General features: G+C 41.6%; 1 protein-coding gene across 8 annotated transcripts in view; it reads right to left on the reverse strand.

The window, feature by feature from the left end:
- The window catches only part of LOC133350615 (serine/threonine-protein phosphatase 2B catalytic subunit beta isoform-like), a 58962-nt gene that overhangs the window by 16539 nt on the left and 21848 nt on the right, over positions 1–20575 (reverse strand). For all 8 annotated transcript variants that reach the window (XM_061565151.1, XM_061565150.1, XM_061565148.1 and 5 more), the window contains exons 3-9: positions 18594–18718; positions 11312–11423; positions 10655–10800; positions 8407–8546; positions 7811–7888; positions 6412–6506; positions 4905–5030 (exon numbers count right to left, since the gene is read on the reverse strand). In XM_061565151.1, coding sequence (XP_061421135.1) covers positions 4905–5030; positions 6412–6506; positions 7811–7888; positions 8407–8546; positions 10655–10800; positions 11312–11423; positions 18594–18718 — 822 coding nt within the window. The remainder of the gene's footprint in view (positions 1–4904; positions 5031–6411; positions 6507–7810; positions 7889–8406; positions 8547–10654; positions 10801–11311; positions 11424–18593; positions 18719–20575) is intronic.

The following is a 20575-nucleotide window of genomic DNA, read 5'->3' on the forward strand; positions in this document are numbered from 1 at the left end:
AGACATTACACAGTATTGTTGGAGCGCTAGGGGGGGGGGAAGGAACGCCACCCGTACCCTGCCTCTTCCAAGCCGACAATATTAGGCGAGGCCGCAGGCTTTGCACGCTACTAGGCCTCGACACCCTACCACGCCACTCTGAGGTAAATTCATCAAAGTTTTTCCTACTCTTCACTACACCCCCACCACAATGTGTGCTATTAATATTACTTTTAAACCCAACGCGCCAACAATCGATTACTTTAATGTTCACTGTACAAATACTCATTCAGCTGGGTGAGCGTACTGCCAGTCTATCATGTACACTGTAGCCTGCTTATTAAGCTCGGTGAGCGTACTGCCACTCTATCATGTACACTCTAGCCTGCTTATGAAGCTGAGTGCGTGTACTGGCAGTCTATAATGTGGACTCTTGCCTGGTTATTATAATCGATTCTTTATATGTTCTTTGTACAAACAGTCATTAAGCTGCTTGAGCGACCCCAGTTCGATTCCAACTCACGCCCACCACCGCTGACGATTATTTGAAACGGACCTGGCCCTCCCCTAGGTCCACTCAGCCTCAAAAGCGTAACTGCTGTCGTGTGTGAACATCGTCACTGGGGAGACAAAGGCGGCGGGGCATCGTGGATCCAAGTCCCGGGCGAAGCCGGGTCATGTGTATGTGTGTTTGTGTTTATGTGTATGTCTGTGTGTCTCTATGTATGTGTGTATGTATGTGTATGTATGTGTGTGTGGGGAGCGGTAGTGTAGCGGTTAGCGCGCTGCGCTATGAACCTGGCGATCCGGGTTCGATTCCCGCTCACGGCTAACACCAGTGACGATTATCTGAACCGGTCCTGGGCCTCCCCTAGGTCGACTCAGCCTTAAATGAGTACCTGGTGCGGTGTGTAAACATCGCCACTAGGGAGACAAAGGCGGTCGGGCGTGGTGCTGGCCACCCACCCCCTCGGGTACCGTTCCGGCCTTCATAGGTGCTCGCTAACAGCACTTGCCCCTACAGTCTGTTCAGGCTATACGGGGGATCTTTGTCTTTTTGTATGTATGTGTTTGTGTGTATGTGTGTGTGTATGTATGTGGGTTTTTTTTTATGTCTTTATGTGTATGTCTGCGTGTCTCTATGTATGTGTGTATGTACGTGTGTGCATGTGTTTGTGTGTATGTATGTGTGTGTCTATGTATGTGTGTGTCTATGTATGTGTGTGTATATGTGTGTGCACGCTGAGGAGGGGCTTGCGGAGCCCCAATGCGGTTTCAGGAAAGGGCGGTCCTGCACAGATGCCATATTTTCTGTCCGTCTGCTACAGCAGAGGTGTAGGGAATTCCAAAAAGACCTACATCTCTGCTTTATTGACCTGGTCAAGGCCTATGATACCATCAGTAGGACTGGACTCTGGGTTGTTCTTCGTGCTTTCGGAGTCCCTGACCCTCTGCTCACGATCATTAAGGACCTTCATGATGGTGAGCGGGCCCGGGTAAAACTACGTGGCCGGGAGTCGGAGCCTTTCCCTGTACACCTTGGGGTGCGACAGGGATGTCCTCTGGCTCCCACATTATTTAACATCTATTTTGACCGCGTAGTTCGTGAAGCCTTCAATAGCTGTACCGGGGGAATTTCCGTTTGGTACAGATATAATGGGAGGCTGATCGACGCCCGGGTGCGATCAAGGGATGGCTCCCTATTGGTCAACCACGTTATGTATGCCGATGATTTGGTAATAGCTGCTCATTCAGAAGAGGAGTTGGAGGCGCTGCTGCTGAGACTGGAGCGTGCCACTAAGAGGTGGGGCCTTACCATCAGCCCCACCAAAACCAAGCACCTGCCTGGGTATTTTGTACCATCGGACACTCCACCCCCACAACTCCCAATTGGTGATGGGGCAGTTGTGGAGAGAGTGGAGAGTTTCCCATACCTGGGCAGTGTGCTTATGACCGGCTCCAGTCTATCAGCAGAGGTCTCACTCCGAATCAGTCGAGCGGCAATATCTTTTCATCGGTTGCGTAACGCTGTGTGGAAGCTACCTGGTCTGTCGCTCCGCACGAAGCTTCAGGTCTTCTCGGCCACGGTCATTCCCTCCCTTCTCTACGCTTGCGAGACGTGGACCCCCCTGGTGGAGCATCTTCGCCGGTTGGAAACATTTAGGCTGGCCTGCCTACGATCCATCCTGGGTTTAACCAGGCTGGATTGTGTGAGGAGCTCACAAATCCTTGAAAGATCTGGGCAAAGTCCCATCAGTGAGCTCCTCCGGCAGGCAAGGCTGCGTTGGCTGGGTCATGTAGCCCGCATGCCCAGCCACCGCATGCCTAAACAGCTTTTGTTCGGCCGGATCGAGGGGGCTAGACGGGCGCGGCACGGGCTGGAGAAGAGATGGAGTGATGTGGTACAGGAGGACGTGGAGCTGAGTGGACTTGCCGATGACTGGTACCAGCGGTGTCAAGATCGGCCTCAGTGGAGGAGGCTCGTGAAGGACGCTACTGGGCAGTTGGAGGCAGTCGCCCTCCAACAACAACGGAGGGCGGAGGAGCGACGCTCACAACAACGAGCGGAGCGCCGGGTGGCTAAAGCACAGCAAGTTGGCACAGTAGGGGGCACAGGTGGTGCATCAGCCAGTCATCTCGGTCAGTCGACCAGTGGCACCTGGGTCTGCCCCGTGACCTCCTGCCAGCGGGCTTTCGACACTTCACGTGGCCTCAAGGTGCACTTGGCCTGGCACAAGCATCGTGGTGACGTCACCGCCACTTAGTGGCGAATGGCGGTTGTTGTTGTTGTTGTATGTATGTGTGTTATGTGTCTGTCTGTGTCTGCATGTATGTGTGTGTGTATTGTGTATGTGTTTGTGTGCATGTATGTGTGTGTTTGTGTGTATGTCTGTGTGTATGTGTTTGTGTGTATGTGTGTGTATGTATGTGTGTGTATGTGTTTGTATGTGTTTGTGTGTTTACGCTCGCATTACACAAATGTGTTGCTGGTCTAAGGCGTTCCTCGCACAGCATTGCCGCTTTATTATTTCAGTCGTTTACTGCCTTACGCACCCTGAAAGTCGTGTGTGTCTGCAGCAAGCGCGTGTATGTGTACCTATGGACGCGCGCGCGTGTGTTGTGTAGGGGGAACGGTAGTGTAGTGCTTAGCGTGCTGTCTGTGTCTGTGTGTGTGTGTCTGTCTGTGTCTGTCTGTGTGTGTCTGCGTGTGTCTGTGTGTGTGTCTGTGTGTGTGCGTGTGTGGTGTGTGGGGAGCGGTAGTGTAGTGCTTAGCGTGCTGTCTGTGTGTGTGTGTGTCTGTCTGTGTCTGTCTGTGTGTGTCTGCGTGTGTCTGTGTGTGTGTCTGTGCGTGTGTGGTGTGTGAGGAGCGGTGGGTGTAGTGCTTAACGCTACGCTGCGCTACCAACCCGGCGAACCCAGTTCCATTCCCGCTCACGGCCACCACCGGTGACGATTATTTGAACCTCCCCTAGGTCCACTCAGCCTCAAACGAGTAACTGGTGTGGCGTATTAACATCGGCACTTGGGAGACAAAGGCGGCTGGGCGTGGTAGATCCAAGTCCCGTCCCGGCGAAGCGGGTCATGTGTATGTGTTCTGTGTATGATCTGTGTGTTCTGTATGCATGTGTGTTTGTATGTTGTGTATGTGTTTGTGTGTATGTCTGTGTGTGTAGTATGTCGCTTTTGCCGCCGTGGTGGATCCAAGTCTCGGGCGAAGCCGGGTCATGTGTATGTGTTTATGTGTATGTCTGTGTGTCTGTATGCATGTGTGTATGTAGGTGTGTGTATGTGTTTGTGTGTATGTCTGTGTGTGTATGTATGTCGGTTTTGCCGCCGTGGTGGATCCAAGTCCCGGGCGAAGCCGGAGTCATGTGTATGTGTGTATGTGTTTATGTGTATGTCTGTGTGTCTGTATGCATGTGTGTATGTATGTGTGTGCATGTGTTTGTGTGTATGTATGTGTGTGTGTATGTATGTGGGTTTTTTTTGTATGTGTTTATGTGTATGTCTGCGTGCCTGTATGTATGTGTGTATGTACGTCTGTGGATGTGTTCGTGTGTATGTATGTGTGTGTCTATGTATGTGTGTGTATGTGTTTCTGTGTTTGTATGTGTGTGTATGTATGTGTGTTATGTGTCTGTCTGTGTGTCTGCATGTATGTGTGTGTGTATTGTGTATGTGTTTGTGTGTGTTTGTGTGTTTACGCTCGCATTACACAAATGTATAATGCGGGTCTAAGGCGTTCCTTACACAGCATTGCCGCTTTATTATTTCAGTCGTTTACTGCCGTATGCACCCTGAAAGTCGTGTGTGTCTGCAGCAAGCGCGTGTATGTGTACCTATGGACGCGCGCGCGTGTGTTGTGTAGGGGGAACGGTAGTGTAGTGCTTAGCGTGCTGCCTGTGTGTGTGTGTCTGTGTGTCTGTGTGTGTGTCTGTGTGTGTGTCTGTGTGTGTGCGTGTGTGGTGTGTGGGGAGCGGTAGTGTAGTGGTTAGCGTGCTGTCTGTGTGTGTGTTTCTGTCTGTGTGTGTCTGCGTGTGTCTGTGTGTGTGTCTGTGTGTGTGTCTGTGCGTGTGTGGTGTGTGAGGAGCGGTGGGTGTAGTGCTTAACGCTACGCTGCGCTACCAACCCGGCAAACCCAGTTCGATTCCCGCTCACGGCCACCACCGGTGACGATTATTTGAACCTCCCCTAGGTCGACTCTGCCTCAAACGAGTAACTTAACTACTGTAGCGTATTAACATCGCCACTGGGGAGACAAAGGCGGCCGGCCGTGGTAGATACAAGTCCCGGGCGAAGCCGGGTAGTACAGCTAGTGAACATATAAAAAGCCCTTATACAACCGTTATTTTACTCCAGTTATTATACTCAGGATATGCAACATGAAGTGCAATTAATACATCAACAAATGTTGAAAAATATACCTTTTTCCCCAACAAATGGCAAAGACCACGTGAAGACATCCATGAAATTGGGCAGCCAGTATGGGTGTGGGGAGCAGTTAAACTGCCGGATGTTCATCACGTTGTTTTCATATTTTAATACCGCCGCTGTGGATTTAGGACACGGAAACATTGCATGTTATGTTCAGAGTATCACAAACTCAGCCGATATTAAAATTAGCAACACATCAATTCCATTTACATTGTAGATGTATACCATCTTTCAGAATAATAAAATGAAACATTCTTAAATTATCTTTTTTATTAACTCCACAAATAGACCAGTCAAATTTACAAAAAAAACTGTCTTGGATGGTCTGCTGTTGTCTCTTAGGCTGTTGGTGCAACAATTATTGACAGGAAATTGTTTGCGGAAAAACATGTTCATGTAAATCAATTTCTATAATGACATTTTCTAAATTTCCCAATTTACATTGCCCTTTTTGTGTATTATAATCAGTTGTAAGTGCATTGTTCTCATTGGTGTACACAGAAAAGCTGAAAATATAACGTTGGGAAACATGGAAATATGCAATTTGCCATGCACAATAAATCACAAATTATATCAACAACAGCCAACCTGCTTCAGAACACTTGATTTATTTGAAACATTGAAGTGTGTTGTATTTTTCTGGAACACAATCCTATTCGAGGAATCCCATTCCATTGGAAATTCTAATCTATTGGGAATCCACCAACGAAAATTCTCTAATGGAGCCTGTGGTCTGAATACTGAATAGTCATGCCAGTCTCTTACAGCGTCTCTCTCATATCAGGTAGCAGGTATAATGAAATGGTAGAATGTTTTGTCCACACGAGATAATGACATTTGCCATTTTCATACCAAGCAGTGGGCATAACAGAAAAAATAATATTGGTATCTAAATATGTAAAATTTGAAATACTAATCGTGACAGTGTATATTTCTAATGCTATTTTTGTTTCTTTCTAAAACGAATGTTGCTACTATCCATTTCTGCCTGCTAGTAAAATTATGTCTGCGCACTGCTGCAGAATGCAGCGACTCATAACAAATGTGATAACTGTTTATATCCATCGCAGAACAGGCTGTGCTGGGTATTGAAAGGCTGACACTGATGTCATCCTGAAAGTATAACGCTGTTCAAAAGGCTTGCACAGTGCGAACGTGTATTGCATGAAAATAAAGCCATCACACAAGAACCTTCGCCGGATCAAACAGTAGCATGAAGCCATCTTGATGATTCCAAGATGTTAAAACCGTAATTGTGACAAGTTTTGTTTTTCAGTGACCCCATTGTAATTAAAATCTGTACAACTGTTGATGTAAGTTTAGTCTTTGCAAGTAAGTTTTATATACAGCTTATAGCATTAAAAACAACTAGTTCAATCCTAGAATTATACTGGATGTACTGCATCCAGCATATATATCTTGGCTCGTGCCAGAAAATAATGCTCTTAGTATAAAATTATGTGTGTATGCAAAATTTAGGGGGGAAACCCTACTTACCCTTGTTATTGTAAACATCTAAGTAGTTTGGTGCAGAGAAAATTGTAATAAGTGATGGAAATCCTGTTGTTTGGCTTTTCCTGTACATTCGATACCTGTTGATAAACATTTACCACGGTAATAAAAACACAATTACAATTTTTTTTTATGTTAGATGTGGAATACCAAATAATTACCTCCTACAATTATACATGAAGTTCACTGGTTATCTTAAATAAAAGGTTACTTCCCACTCAAAAGAGCATTCAAGCTGTGCTCATCTCCTGTTTTTAGCCCTAAGTCAGTGGTAAAATTTCCACATTGCTATCACAGGGACAAGTGACAAGAGCGATAATGGGTCAAGCCCCAACTAGAATTTGAATTCACAATTTTTTTTTATTGTGAGCCACGTGCTCGACAGCCAATCCACTATGACGGTACTCCTTAACCGAGTTCAGTATTATATAGACAATCAGTACCTGAAGAATGGTAATTGACCAAAATGCATACATGCAGATCATGGTTTCGAAGCCTAAGCTTCTACAAATTCCAATCCTTAAAAGCAAGGAGTATATTGAGCTCCTTATAAATACTGAAGTGCATTGTTGCCAAAGAATAGCACAAAAACTAACATCATTCAAACAAAAGAGCATTTTGGGGTCAAAAAGTACAAATTTGCTGATTTTTCTTAAAGTACTTGCCATACAGTTCAAGCACTCGGGAAATGGCTTCTCGCAGCAGTGTGTGAATAACATAACTACCCCTCTATCAGCTGCAAATACTATTACATACTACTATAATGAGCCAAGAATGTATGTGTCCCGTGCGTGACGTCACTCCACGAGGCCCATCCCCCCACGTGACGTCACTCTACATGAGCACCCCCCCTGCGTGACGTCACTCCACATGAGGCCCATCCCCTCATTATTATTCATGAGTGGGTGGATTTTTACACTCACGCAGAGGAAGGTCGAGCTGAATTAAATAATGTATTACGCAAAGTCGCTTCAAATGACGTTTCTTTACAGAAAGTGATGGTAAAAAATACATCTACGCAGCACACTGCTACATCCGTACGTGACGTCACTGCAAAAGAGGCCCTCCCACCCCTCTTCATTAATATTTATGCCCGCGTGGAAATTTACACCAACGCACAAGAAGGTCGCGCACTCCACATGCCGCACCCCTCCCCTCATTAATAATCATGAGCGGGTGACGTCACTCCACATGCCGCACCCCTCCCCAATAACCATTAGCGGGTGACGTCACCCCACATGGGGCAACCCCCCCCCCCCCTTATTAATAATCATGAGCTGAACAATTTTTCTATTTAATATTTCAGATTTACTGCAATATACACCCATCCTTGGACAGGCAAAAAAGCTAGTAATTTATAGTGCTGTAATATATCACAACTTACCCTGCATCTTGTGCTTCATGTGCTCTTATAACTGACAACAAGTTGTTGTTTTGCAGGAAATCGCAGACTGCCGGATAGCTGCAAGATATTAAAATGCACATTGAACATTACTTTTAAAGAAACCCATAGCATGATTCAACTTTATCACAAGCTATATTCTACACTTATAATAATGCTATCTTCCAAAATCAAATCTTTATATTTTTCCAAATGTAAGAAAACCACAGCGTTTAGATCTCAATTATCCATGGACAAATAATCTAGGTTGGTAAGTGTGCTTGCAAATAACTAAATTAAATATGTTATGCCTAGTGTATTAATTTTAACCTGAACAGAATTAAATAATTTGCAAGTAATGGTCAAGCGGCTGGTCTTTTTGGTGTCCATTGCAACAGTTTTTGTCAAACTATGCTAGAACATTGGAATGCAATAAATATATAAACTCTATCCATAAAATATGCACCCTTTAAACTTAGATAAATGATTCAAGATTTCACAAGCTGCTTGCACGAAACACCTCATTGATCAATACGCATTACGCTGAACGAGCTCTAAAACGATGCGACATTATGAAACACTTGCCCTGAGGATCGTACCTGTAGAAGTAGGAGCAGCCTCGCACGGTGTTGTGGCAGAAGTACTCCTGTGTCTTTTCATTGCCGAAGTCCTCGGATGGGTCTGACCACAGCAGGTCACACATTGGGCCAAATGCAGGCGGTTCCTTGAATCTATCCAACTGGGAAGGCAAAGCACAATCCAATTATATCAGAATATATTTTATAATGTATACGAGTAAACGAATATATGATGACACACTTGGATTGAACATCCTCAAAAAACCTATGTAAAAAACTATGGGATGGAACCAAGTGACTACATCTTTAATTTATTCCAAAGAACCTGTTGAAGTATAAAGGATCCAGTTACTATTTAAAAGTACACGAGTAAGCATTTGAAACATGCTACAATTAACATATTTAACATCGACAAGAAAAATGTAATCCCATTAAGACAGTATTGTTCATAACAAATTATGAACCGCAAACTAAAGCAGTAATTGCCAATTTGACTCATCATTGAGCCCATGAGGTGTAGCCAGTACGTGAAGCCACCGGCATAGCAATGCAAGCACTGGTTGGGCCTAAAACGTAGAATACATGCGTGAGCCTCATCCAAAAGTACATTTATGTTACGCAACCATGTAACAATATCCATTATGGAGGAACATTCTGAACAAATGTGTTGAGTGTTATTGACAAATGTGTTGATTTGTTTATTCTTTATGCTTGTGCCCCACTGCCAGTATCAGCAAATAGTTTTTGTTTTATAAATTGCAGCTTCCAATTGCCTAAACTTTAAACACCAAAAAATGTAACAGATAAACACAAAGTAGATTTTAAAAGCTACATATAACAAACCATTTTAATAGCTTCAAACAGCACTGAGAGTTTAAGTCATTACATAATTCATAAATACTCCTTTGACATGCTTCACCATCTTATTTTAAGGCTACAAACATAACATACAAAAGTTATATTTTTGCCATGTATTTGTTTTTATTCTTCTATCCTACCATTAATGGTTCAATAGAACAATGTGAAAACTACTATTGACCTTTGGATTCATATAGCGGGTGACCTTTAAATGTATGTATAATGCTTCCAATCCAAATCGATTTATAAACACGAGCAAATCGAAAACACTTAACATGCTATAATATACAGCACAAAACATAGTAATCCGGACTTACATTTTACATTTGACCTACTACCCTAGAGAAATAGGCCAATGACGTAGAGGTTCCAATATTTATTTACAAAGAAAAAATGTATAACTTGTACACAGTGAAATTTAGTTGTACCATCCTTGTTTATAATAAGAAGCTTTCTACATATGGTGAGGTGGTTTGAGGGTCATGGCATGTGTCTTGCATATCCCAGATTTATTGCCAACTCCAAACTTGCAGTTTATATATTGTGCAGGTTAAAACATAACCAGTTACTTAGCTACACTCTCCTCCTACCCTCCAAGGAATGATTGTGGAAGCTTAACTTTGTTAGAATATAGCACACAGTATCCTACTCTATAAATGGTCTTCTCCAGTGTCTGTAAATGGAGATGACAGGTTTCCCAGAGGACAGACAGACGTGCTTAGTGTAACTGTGTCTACCACGGGATTGGGTTTGTAACTGGCAAACTCTGAACTGTCAAGATGTATACTGCACTTGTGATAACCCTGCAAATCCTGCGATTAACCTCAATGTTACCCAGATTAGATAAAGGAGCTAGCACTTGCTTTTACAAGTAGCCACACAACAGGTGAAACTATTTTAAGGCTGTAGATTACTCCACCCAGTCGAGTAAAGAGAAATTACGTGTTCTAAATAAATTAAAATGTGAGCTAATTGGGAAGGAAAGGGTATATCTAATGATTCACATTATACAGAACAAACTAGAGAAAATTGCTAGATCCATTCTGCACCAATACACAAGAGATTGAAACGGTTTATGTTCATCACATCAAGGAAGCTGTACATTTCCTTACAAACAAACTATACATTTATTTGATGAAAAACAAAACAAAATGTTCAACAAGTCGTAACCTATTAAAAATGAACTTTTGATGCATCTTCAGCAAACATAAACCCTCGGCAGTATGTCTTGTCAGACTGTAAATATCAGTGCATGCATGTTAAAGTGGCACACACCATTGTAAAAAAAATACCATAAATTCCATGCCGAGGTCACACTTGAAAGCTTGTGTTAACATAAACTTGGTATTGGCACTTAAAGGGGGTTCACTACTTCAAAACCGCCAAAAAACACAGAAAGCAGGAAATATACCTTCCTGATATCTTCCAGGTTGTGTACTTCTGGAGAGAGGCCTCCATGCACACACAGGAACTGCTGGTTCATGAGCGCTGCTAGGGGGAGGCAGTCGAAGGCGTCCATGCAGGCATCATACACGGTCTCTGTGTATTTAATCTTGCCTGAACAGGGGACACACACATCAGTTACGAAACCTGTCCATGCAGTTGCATGGATAATGAGGCAACGTCTTTTGCAAACACACAATGTCAAGTACAAACAATATGCAATACTTTGATATAGTTCTAATTATAGCATACTAACAAATTGCTTCAAGTGCTGTTATAACCAAATACTTTCATTATTGCTGCATATATATTTATGGGCCCTTAAATGAAACATTACAGTTAATTGTATGGCATTAACATAGGCTACTTTTTATAATGTATTAGGAAAATTAAATTCTGAGGACAATGAAAAACGTGCTCAGACACACTAAACAAACACAAGCATGCATATAGCCACTGACAAAATGAAGTGTTTTCTGCACATGAAATATATAGTTTATATTTAAAGTAAGATATACTATATTTACATACAAATACAGAATGTATAATTATTTAAACTACCATTTTCCTCTAGAACATATTTTAACATTGATGACTCATGTAACCTGGATGTTTGTACGCTTACACTCCTGTTTGAAAGTGAAGTACTCCGTCAGGTGTCGGCATTCGTGATTTCCTCTTAACAGGAACAAGGTGGTGGGGTATAGAATCTTCAGGGCCCAGAGGTACAAGACGCACTGAACACAAAGCAAAACAACACACCAATGTCAGCACTCAAACTGTGACGACAAAAGCTGTTCTTATCAAGTGAATGGAGATTTAAATTAAGTTTTGTACCTCCGTAAAAAAAAAAATCTGATTTGAGTCATTGTCACCACAGGAGGCTACTTATTATGCACATTAGCATAATCCCACAGGGCTATGAGAACGTTTGCAGAGTAGGCTTTTGAGGCAGGCACCAAATGTTGCCCCTGCAACCTGGTATACCCCCCCCCCCACTCTCTAACCACAATCCCAGACTGCTCATTAGCGGAGCAAGATTTCAGCAAAGAAAAAACAATCATGAAATAATAATGCTCCTCCCCCGAGAACAAAAATGGAATCTGAAGGGGGAAAGTAAAAGGGAATGTCTGAAACTCAAATGCAATGGTGCCAATTTTTCCAAAAAAAGAGTTGAAAAAAAACACATGACATGGACATGAACTAAAATAACGCATATCCCTTGAAAAACATTTGAACAAGGAAACCTTGAAAAAAATCGCCTTAAATTTAAATTCCCGTCACAGGGATGGATGGGTGGGTGTCAAGTGGAAGGGGCATGGACTCGAATAACAAGTTTTTACGGAGGTACAAAACCTATTTTTTCTACGTTAATGACACCGTCCAAGAACCTTACTATGTACATTTGGAAATATATCACCGATAACAACACGGAATAGGGACAGCTGCGGACACAACTGCCCTCCCAAGGAGGCATCCTGCCAAGACAGGGTATAGAAATAACATCTCACAAATGTATGAGAATACTTGGTCTCAAACCGCACGTTGGAAGCCCTTGCCAAGGAGGCTGCCACTACCCTGTTTGGAATGTGTCATAATATTTTGAAGAGGGACTTCTATGCATTGGATAATGCAGTCTAAAATAAACTATTTTTTATTTTACTAGGTAAGGCCCACTGAGCGTTTTAGCTCCTTTGCAGACACGACCTGATCACCAATGATAGCCCAAGAAAATGACTTATCATATGGAAATTGATAGCAGCCAAATACTCTAAATGCATGTTGATTCTAAATGTGGAGGTAAAAAATGGAGGACCCAGATAGAAAAATCCACGTGACCACAGGGAGAACGTACCAACTCCAAATAAACAAGCGTCGGGGTTGGGATTTAACCCAGGGACGTGCGGTCAGGGGAGGCAAAGCTTCACCTGTCATACTCCAATGAAAATAGGTGTTACGAAAAAAAAAAGAATAATCAAATCAAATAAATATAAAGATTTTTCCACTGATCTGTGTTATAAATATCATTTCTGTACGATTACAATAATTTTTATAGTCAAAATCGCCAAATTTGTGGAGCTCGGCTGAAAATACAGGAAGATGACAAGGTGAGGCAGCGATGAGCTCAGCCTCCCCCCTCTGATTGCGCAACCCCTCACTAACTGGTGGAGCGCGGGCAATAAGCGCGTGCCTGTTGCTATCTCCGCATTTCACCAATGTAATGTTTGTAGACCCCTTCATTTCATGTCCTCGCCTTCCATATTCCAGGTAACTTATTTCACGTATGTGTATAAAGATATTTAGGCTTGCTGGTCTTGTCATGAAACTGCAATGAAAAAGCACCAGGGGAGGCAGCCATCACATCTGCCTCACTGAGGGGGACGTGTCAGACACGCCCCCCTCGACGAGGCCACGCCCCCCTCAGTGTGTGAATCTGGCTCTCACACTCGCCAGTGCCTCCCCAGCCATTGATCTCACCGCACGTCACTGATTGAACCCACCACCTCCTGTATACCAGGTGAGGCAGTTTACATCTCTGAGAGACTAAAATTAACGCTTTAAAGGCAGTGTTGACCCTCACGACCTGACTACACAACTATACAGCAGAAACAGCTGCCTAGAATTATGCCAACTGGTGGTTCTTTGAAGATAGAAGTAGAACTCTGGCCACATCAAGTGTGTGCAGAGCTCTCTGTCGTTTGAGAGATGCAGATCCTACTGTAGGTGGAATGCGGATACCCCCTTTGGCAAGAGCTATGGCGATAAGTGTAATACCACCGTGTCATGTTTGAAGCCTACAAAGGGATAGTGACCAAGTAATTGCCTGGGAGCTTTTTCGTTTAAATATGTTTGACATTAGATTTAAATAAGACGGAGCTTCATGTGGGTGCTTGAACAAGATTGGGATATCTAATATATTGACAAGTCGTGAATTAAATACATTCTAAATATGTATGGGAATGAGCAAAAGGATGACATTTAGCATAAATATAGTCAGGTCTATGCCAATAAATATGAAATGTGAATCCAACAGCAATAAATACTGAGGCAAAACATGTATAATACATTTAGCTTAAATGGTGACCTCTGGGTGTTGATAACCAGTCATTTAAAATAACACTGGTCACACTTTTTCTGGCATAAGGTATTCCAACGGTTTTAATGTAATTTTGGGGTGCTGATTCCAAATCTGGCATCAGTTTTTGTCTATCACATCAGGTTTTTGAGATATCAAATATTGCATTTTCAATCTACATAAAATGATATTATAAACACACTATCCTAAAAATACAGCACCATATTTTAACACTAAAGCAGTCACTGACTCGCAACAACTTGCAATCATAAGTGAGAGTTAATTTCGGGTAAAATCAATGAAAATGGGGTATGCCGATAACATAAAAATGATGTGATAGAGCAAATCTGAGATCAGATTTGGAATCAGCACCCTGAAATTAGTCTAAAACAGCTGCAAAAGTCAAGGCCAGAAAAAAATGTTTTTTTTGATGACCAGTGTTATAGATCATCCCCTATTAAGTGGTGCAGTAAATAAGCACGAGCCACCTTTAATTAATGCATAATTAGGGAGGCGTTGTAACTGCATATACATTGCAAATGTTTTTGTCCATTTTAGGTGACTGTTGAAAGTTAAACTGAGAAACAGTATACACGACTAAAAAGTGTGATTAAATGTGGCTATATGCCACTCAAATTGTGCTTGATAAATAACCAAAGATGTAGAATTATGCCATTAAACATCAAGGCATTGGAGAATTGAGCGTAGGTCCAAGAATCAAACTTCATTAATTCATAAATATACGGCTAGTGTCAAACAATAGAAAACACCCTGCCATAATTTTAGATTTTTATTAATTACTTTATTAAATACATATTTGCGTATAATCCACAAGTACAGACACATAAAATGGTCTTAATTATGTAGCACTTTAGTTATTTAAACAGTAACAATTTCAGTAACCTTTTCTATTTGTTTAGTATCTGCAACTCCATTTTAACTCTCTTCGCACAATGCGGTGATGTGTGTACTGAGGCTCTGAATGTATTAGGTAACCTACTGAGAGAAATTACATTACAGAATGCAGCAGTAAAGACTTAGTTTGGACTTAAGTGCGATTTATAAAGTAAAAACAATAATCATGTTCTTTGCTCGTATTTAAATGTCTCAAGTCACATTTTTTTATGTTATGAAATTCAAAGAAAAAAGTAGAGCAATCTTAATTGATTATTACCTTGGGTTTTTTTCAAGCGAAATAAAACTAATGGAATTTGAGTTGGTAAATTGTCAATGTGACCAAATTTCAACATTTCGATTTAAAGCTTTCGTGACTGCAGGGATTCATCTTTTTGGTTCTTTCGGTAAAGTCACGTAACTTTACCGAAAGACTTTACCGAAAGAACCAAGAAGACAAATTTCAACATGTTGTGCACTAAAGGAATCGAAGGTAAATAATTTATACCACAGCGTAGGTTGCTTTAGGATCACAAAACAACAGTCCACAGTACTTCAACTTTGTTTGCACATCTATGTGGTATTGTCTTTGCAGGACACTGTCAGCGCCAATTCTGAGCACTATACTGTGCAGCACACAGAGTATGACAACTTGTACAGCACAACCAAACACAATCCACCATGGACGAAAAGTAACAGATATTCACTTCAAAGCATTTACACAGTTTCTTGGAAACCAATTCTACTTTAATAGCAAATCTTGATGACAATTCCTTGGCCCTAAGCCCTGTGATGATGGGCATGATGGATTGTTAGCTGCTTTATTGTTGCTGCGCCTAATTGATCCAATTAGTCTTCTTTCCAACACATTACTCTAGAGCTATATTGCCCTGCTGGGAGTACCATGGCTTTAAGATAATCAATGGTTGAGATTAGCATGCAGCTAGTATAGTCCAAACTTATAAGCAACTAATTTGTTTAAAACAAATATGGAAAAGGGTATTTGTTTACGTATGCATTTGGTTAAAATATTTTTTTATGTATATTCTATTCAGGACCCTCATTGAAGTTATAATTTTTCTAACGAAGTGTGTTTCTGTGCATGATATATTCAATGACACAAGAAAGATATAAGGACCACGTAGCAATGCAAGAAAGTAACTTTCCAATATTTTGTTTGAAAATATGACACAAAGCTAATACCAGTCAGATAAGAGTGATAAAAATGTGACATCGGTGACCAATGCGTACAACACATTCGTGTTGGAGAAGCAAAATATTGAGACTGAAGGCCTAATCTGTTTCAACCTAAGTTGGCTACTGACTGAAAGAAGAGCCCTTCCCTTCAGGAACCATCCAATTATATAGATAAAACAATATTTGAAAAAATATCATGTAATTTTCATTAGGGCACGTCATTCTATATCAAAGGACAGAATATTAGTGGATGTTTATGTGCAGTGACCTTTCACCCTCTGATGTAGAAGGATCTGTAACCCTAGGAAGACGGCCAATCCAATTAAATAACATTGTGCAACATTTAACGATGGCGAGGTTTCCCTATCTAGTCCTTCCAAATGCACGTAACAGCGATTGATAGTCGTTGGATGATTAATGGAGAGCTGTGGTTGTGGTTGGTTTGTTCCTGCAGGGCAGTGCGATAAACTGTCACAAGAGATTAAAATAGGAAATGAGGTGGCGGTGCTTTTTACTTCGATTAAGCTAAGTGTTGCCGTGTGTGGATTATAAGTGTTATAAGTATTATTCATGGTTGCACAAACCCATCTTATGGCAGAGGCTCAGGTTACAATGCATGTCGCCCATGGCAACACAGCATGTCTCATTGTGCCATAGATTGTGGCATAGTCTGTGCCATGTTAAATGTTCAAAATGTGAGAAATTCTGTATAAATAAAATGCCTGAATTACCTGTTGATATCAATAGCTGCCTCAAGTGGTAATTCACTCAAACAAATGTATTCAGGACTTAATTAATCGATCAAGCAACTATTCAAAAATGAATCCCTAAAAATTGTCTTGCCAAGTGCCAATGAGTCACAACATTTACACATACCAATAAAGAGGACCTGTTTGACTGCAAGTGATGTACACTAAATCGCTGAAAATCTTCAGTGAGTGAATTTTGTTCTCCTTACTCAGTGCTGTCCTTGTGTGCATCTTTACAGACATGCATCTCACTCTAAGAGTACACTAATTTGTAATGGTGGCTCTTAAATGTACAGAAAAGTGCTTCCACAGGCCTTTCCTTATGAAATCACCAGTGGGTTAGGTGAAACAATTTGCCTGAGGTCACGATGCATTTCTTGTGTCTGAAACCACGAGAAATGATGGTGACTTCATTTTGACTTCCAAAGGAATATTACAAAGCTAGCAGTTGAAGCATTTATGACAGCTGGGAACATTACTGAGAGAGCTCGAATTATGAAAGTCAAGAAAGTTTTGTTGCAAAGTGAATTCATTTGACTCTAAGGACCCTTCCTATTGAAAAGTAAATGATATTAAAAAAAAAAATTTGCAACTTGCAGTGGAAAAACACTTTTGATGAAATTTTAAACTCATAAAAATCATGCCATATCTTAAAACACAATTAACAGACTAGAGCATGAATAATCCACTTTGAAAAATCCAACAATATTAGATGTCAATATAAAAAAAACATTTGAGCGACTGACAGTCCATCAGCAAATTCCATTGTTTCCATCAACCCATTGTTGATTATATTATCACTGTTATAGATTTCTGAGATTAGGAACAAGGTTTTAAGATGGAGCTAAAATGACTAAATATGCTTGCTTTACCATGTTAGTTTATTTTTTCTAGTTACATGTACATTTCAATATGCTACACAATCATGATAGTATGCAGCAATGTAGTAATCATAGTTTTAAAAAAAGTTTGGCACTTTTTAGTGGAAATTGGAAATTCAATATGCTTAACTTTTGTAGGTATGAGGATAGTTGTGGCGAGTAAATCATGTTACATCTTCAATGAGACACAAGCTATGAATTTATTTATTGAAGAGAAGGTTGAAAGGGATGGAGAATGGGTTCATGGGCAGGGACAGCACCATAAACTGTCAAACTCCACCTGTCAGCTAAATTAATATTCATACACGTGTGTGCCTACTCATGCCTATGAAGCAGAGCTTGAGACCGATGTAGGAGCATGCAAGCCACTGCCTACACATTCATTAATATACATGAAATGGGATTCATAACAAACATCTATACAACTTCCTTAAGTTTCGGTGGCAGCAACCAAGATTTGTGGGAGCCAAAAAAGGTTAAATTAGCTGTATAAACATTGTGCACCACCAGCCTGATCATCTGCCTTGTTAAAATCCTATATTGGTACATCTATTTATCTTTATTAAGGTATTACAGAATGACAATTTCCATGAGAGTGATAGTTAGAATACCCAAGCCTTCGATTGCTATTAACTGCTTTAAAAGCATGTGAGAAGTTGGTGTCCAGGTTCACAGACTGAACTAGTCTCCCACATCTGCTTGGTTCTTTCGGTAAAGTCACGTAGAAGGGAAATAATAAAACAATAAAAATAAAACATAATAAAATACACTTCTCACTATATAAAACATAATTTTATTGTGTTTAATTTTTATTGTTTTATTATTTCCCTTCTACATGACTTTACCGAAAGAACCAAGAAGATGAATCCCTGCAGTCACGAAAGCTTTAAATCGAAATTTAGTCTCCCACAGTGTGGATATTTAAGCTTATGTCACAAAACCACCACGGATGAATTTACCACAATTTTCATAGTTTGTAATTGCAGAAGTTGACATTTCTGAGTTTCATGCAAACGGATTTGTAAATTATCAGCAATATACCGTCGGTCAAGCTTTAATCAGGTAACTCATATTACTACAGATTTAAAATAAATAAATTAGTAAACTCACCTCTATGCTAAAATATCCTCTGTCGACATAGTCTCCCAGGAAGAGATAGCGTGTGTTGGCAGGCGAACCACCAACCTCAAACAGCTTCATCAGGTCAAAGAACTGACCGTGAATGTCTCCACACACTGGAACAAAAGCACAGCTAAAGTTAATACAAAACTTAAACTCGAATACACGTCATAAAAATGCAAAGTATGAAGTTACTTATGTCCAGGTACAGTGCCAATGAAAATTATACCGCTGGACACTTTGAAATTGTACGCATTACTCCTTGCTTAATTAGACAACGGCACGTGAATTATGTGCACTCCTATTTACATGCTCAGATTAAATTCCACAGTGTGGGACAAACATGGGGTCAACCAGATTTTATTTAGTCTGGCAAGCCTAATAGAATTAATGGGATATTCATGTGAAACGATCAACAATTAATTGCAATGTATTGCACAGGTACAACATTCCCCTCTAGGAAAACCCCAAGTAACTCATTTTTACAGCATGTGACCTTGTGAATATAGTTACAAAATTAAAAATGCAATCAAAATAGGATGGCTGCATGCTTTGGAGATAATGATTTGAAAAGTGCTTTAACCTCAGTGGTTCTGGGTTCAAGCATTGATGGTGGGTACAGAAAACAGTGTTGCCTTCTTAGTTTCATATACGATTCCCAATTATTGCAAGTTTGATGACCTGGGACTCGCTACTATACAAAAATGTATTAAAGTCTAATTTTCCAACCCATTTACTGATGTTGAAAAGGTCCAAGAAAGCATTTATAAGTGTTGTTTGTTTAGAGATAAAAAGAAAACATTAAACCAATGTAGCTTTAAAAGTTTCAAATACAGCAGGTCCTGGGATCTCTATGCCCAGCTCTAAGATGTGAACCTTGCCCTTTCAACAGCTGGTCTTATTGGGAGTTACACCAGGGGCTTCGCTCTGGAGCAACGCCAAAAAGTCTGAGAAACACGACCTCCGGGGGCCAATTGGGGATGATGAGCACTTCCGAGCGCTCCCTCACTGCTGATCATTTATAGAACCTTGGGAATCAAGGGGAAATAGGGGGGGGGAGTAGGTAACCGAGGCCGCCGGCCCAATTGCCCGATAGGTCATTGGTCACTCGGGCACCTTGCTGCCGGTATTTGGACGCGAACAACTTCAGCTTGGTATTTCCCCCCCCCCCCCCACCCCGGAGGAGAACCAATCCAACTCCAGCCTCCTGAATCTCCAAGGGATGCAGAGCCCAATCGCTGGGATCGAGCCTTTCCCGGCCCAGCCAGTCCACTGTCTGGTTGTCGATTCCAACCAAATGGCTTGCCAATAGCCTCATCTGGTTATTTTGTACCCAGGATAGTAAGAGTGTAAAACCTACTGTATCAACTTATTGAATCTTGTCGATCCCTGTCTGTTTACGATGGCGAATGCTTTGATGTTGTCAAGTGGATTATAATCTTTCCCGAACACTAGGCCCGTGAGCCGCTCAAGTGCCAGCCCAATGGCCCTGAGTTCAAGGAGATTTATGCTCTCCCATTCTTCTGCTCGGCACCACTGTCCTTGTAGGGTTTGCCTCTGGCAGCACGCTCGACAGCCCCATAGGCTGGCATCTGTCTCCAGTACAATCTGTTCCCAGAAGAATCTTAGGAGGGACCCCACTATCCAGCTGGGTCAAATTCAACCACCACTGGAGATCCCGTTCCGGCTCGTCCGGACAACAGAACCCATTGAAACATTTCCCCTCGTAAGGCCCCCCCCACCCCCCAGTTGTCTAACAGGCAGCACTGAAATGCCCGCATGTGTAACCTAGCTCAGTTTAACTCAGCTATTGCAGCCATGTGGCCTAGGATTACCCGGCATCTGCTTGCTTAGCCTCCCTTTTCCTGATGCCAGCAATGCTGCCTCGCTTCTGAGAAGGGACAAGGTTTCTGGCCGTTTAACACAAAGCCGTGCTCCTGGCGTACTCGCACCACCTCGGAGACACTTTACTA

Source organism: Lethenteron reissneri, chromosome 34 (assembly GCF_015708825.2).
Source record: "Lethenteron reissneri isolate LAM-NWPU_2019-01 chromosome 34, ASM1570882v1, whole genome shotgun sequence".
Taxonomy (NCBI): Eukaryota; Metazoa; Chordata; class Hyperoartia; order Petromyzontiformes; family Petromyzontidae; genus Lethenteron; species Lethenteron reissneri.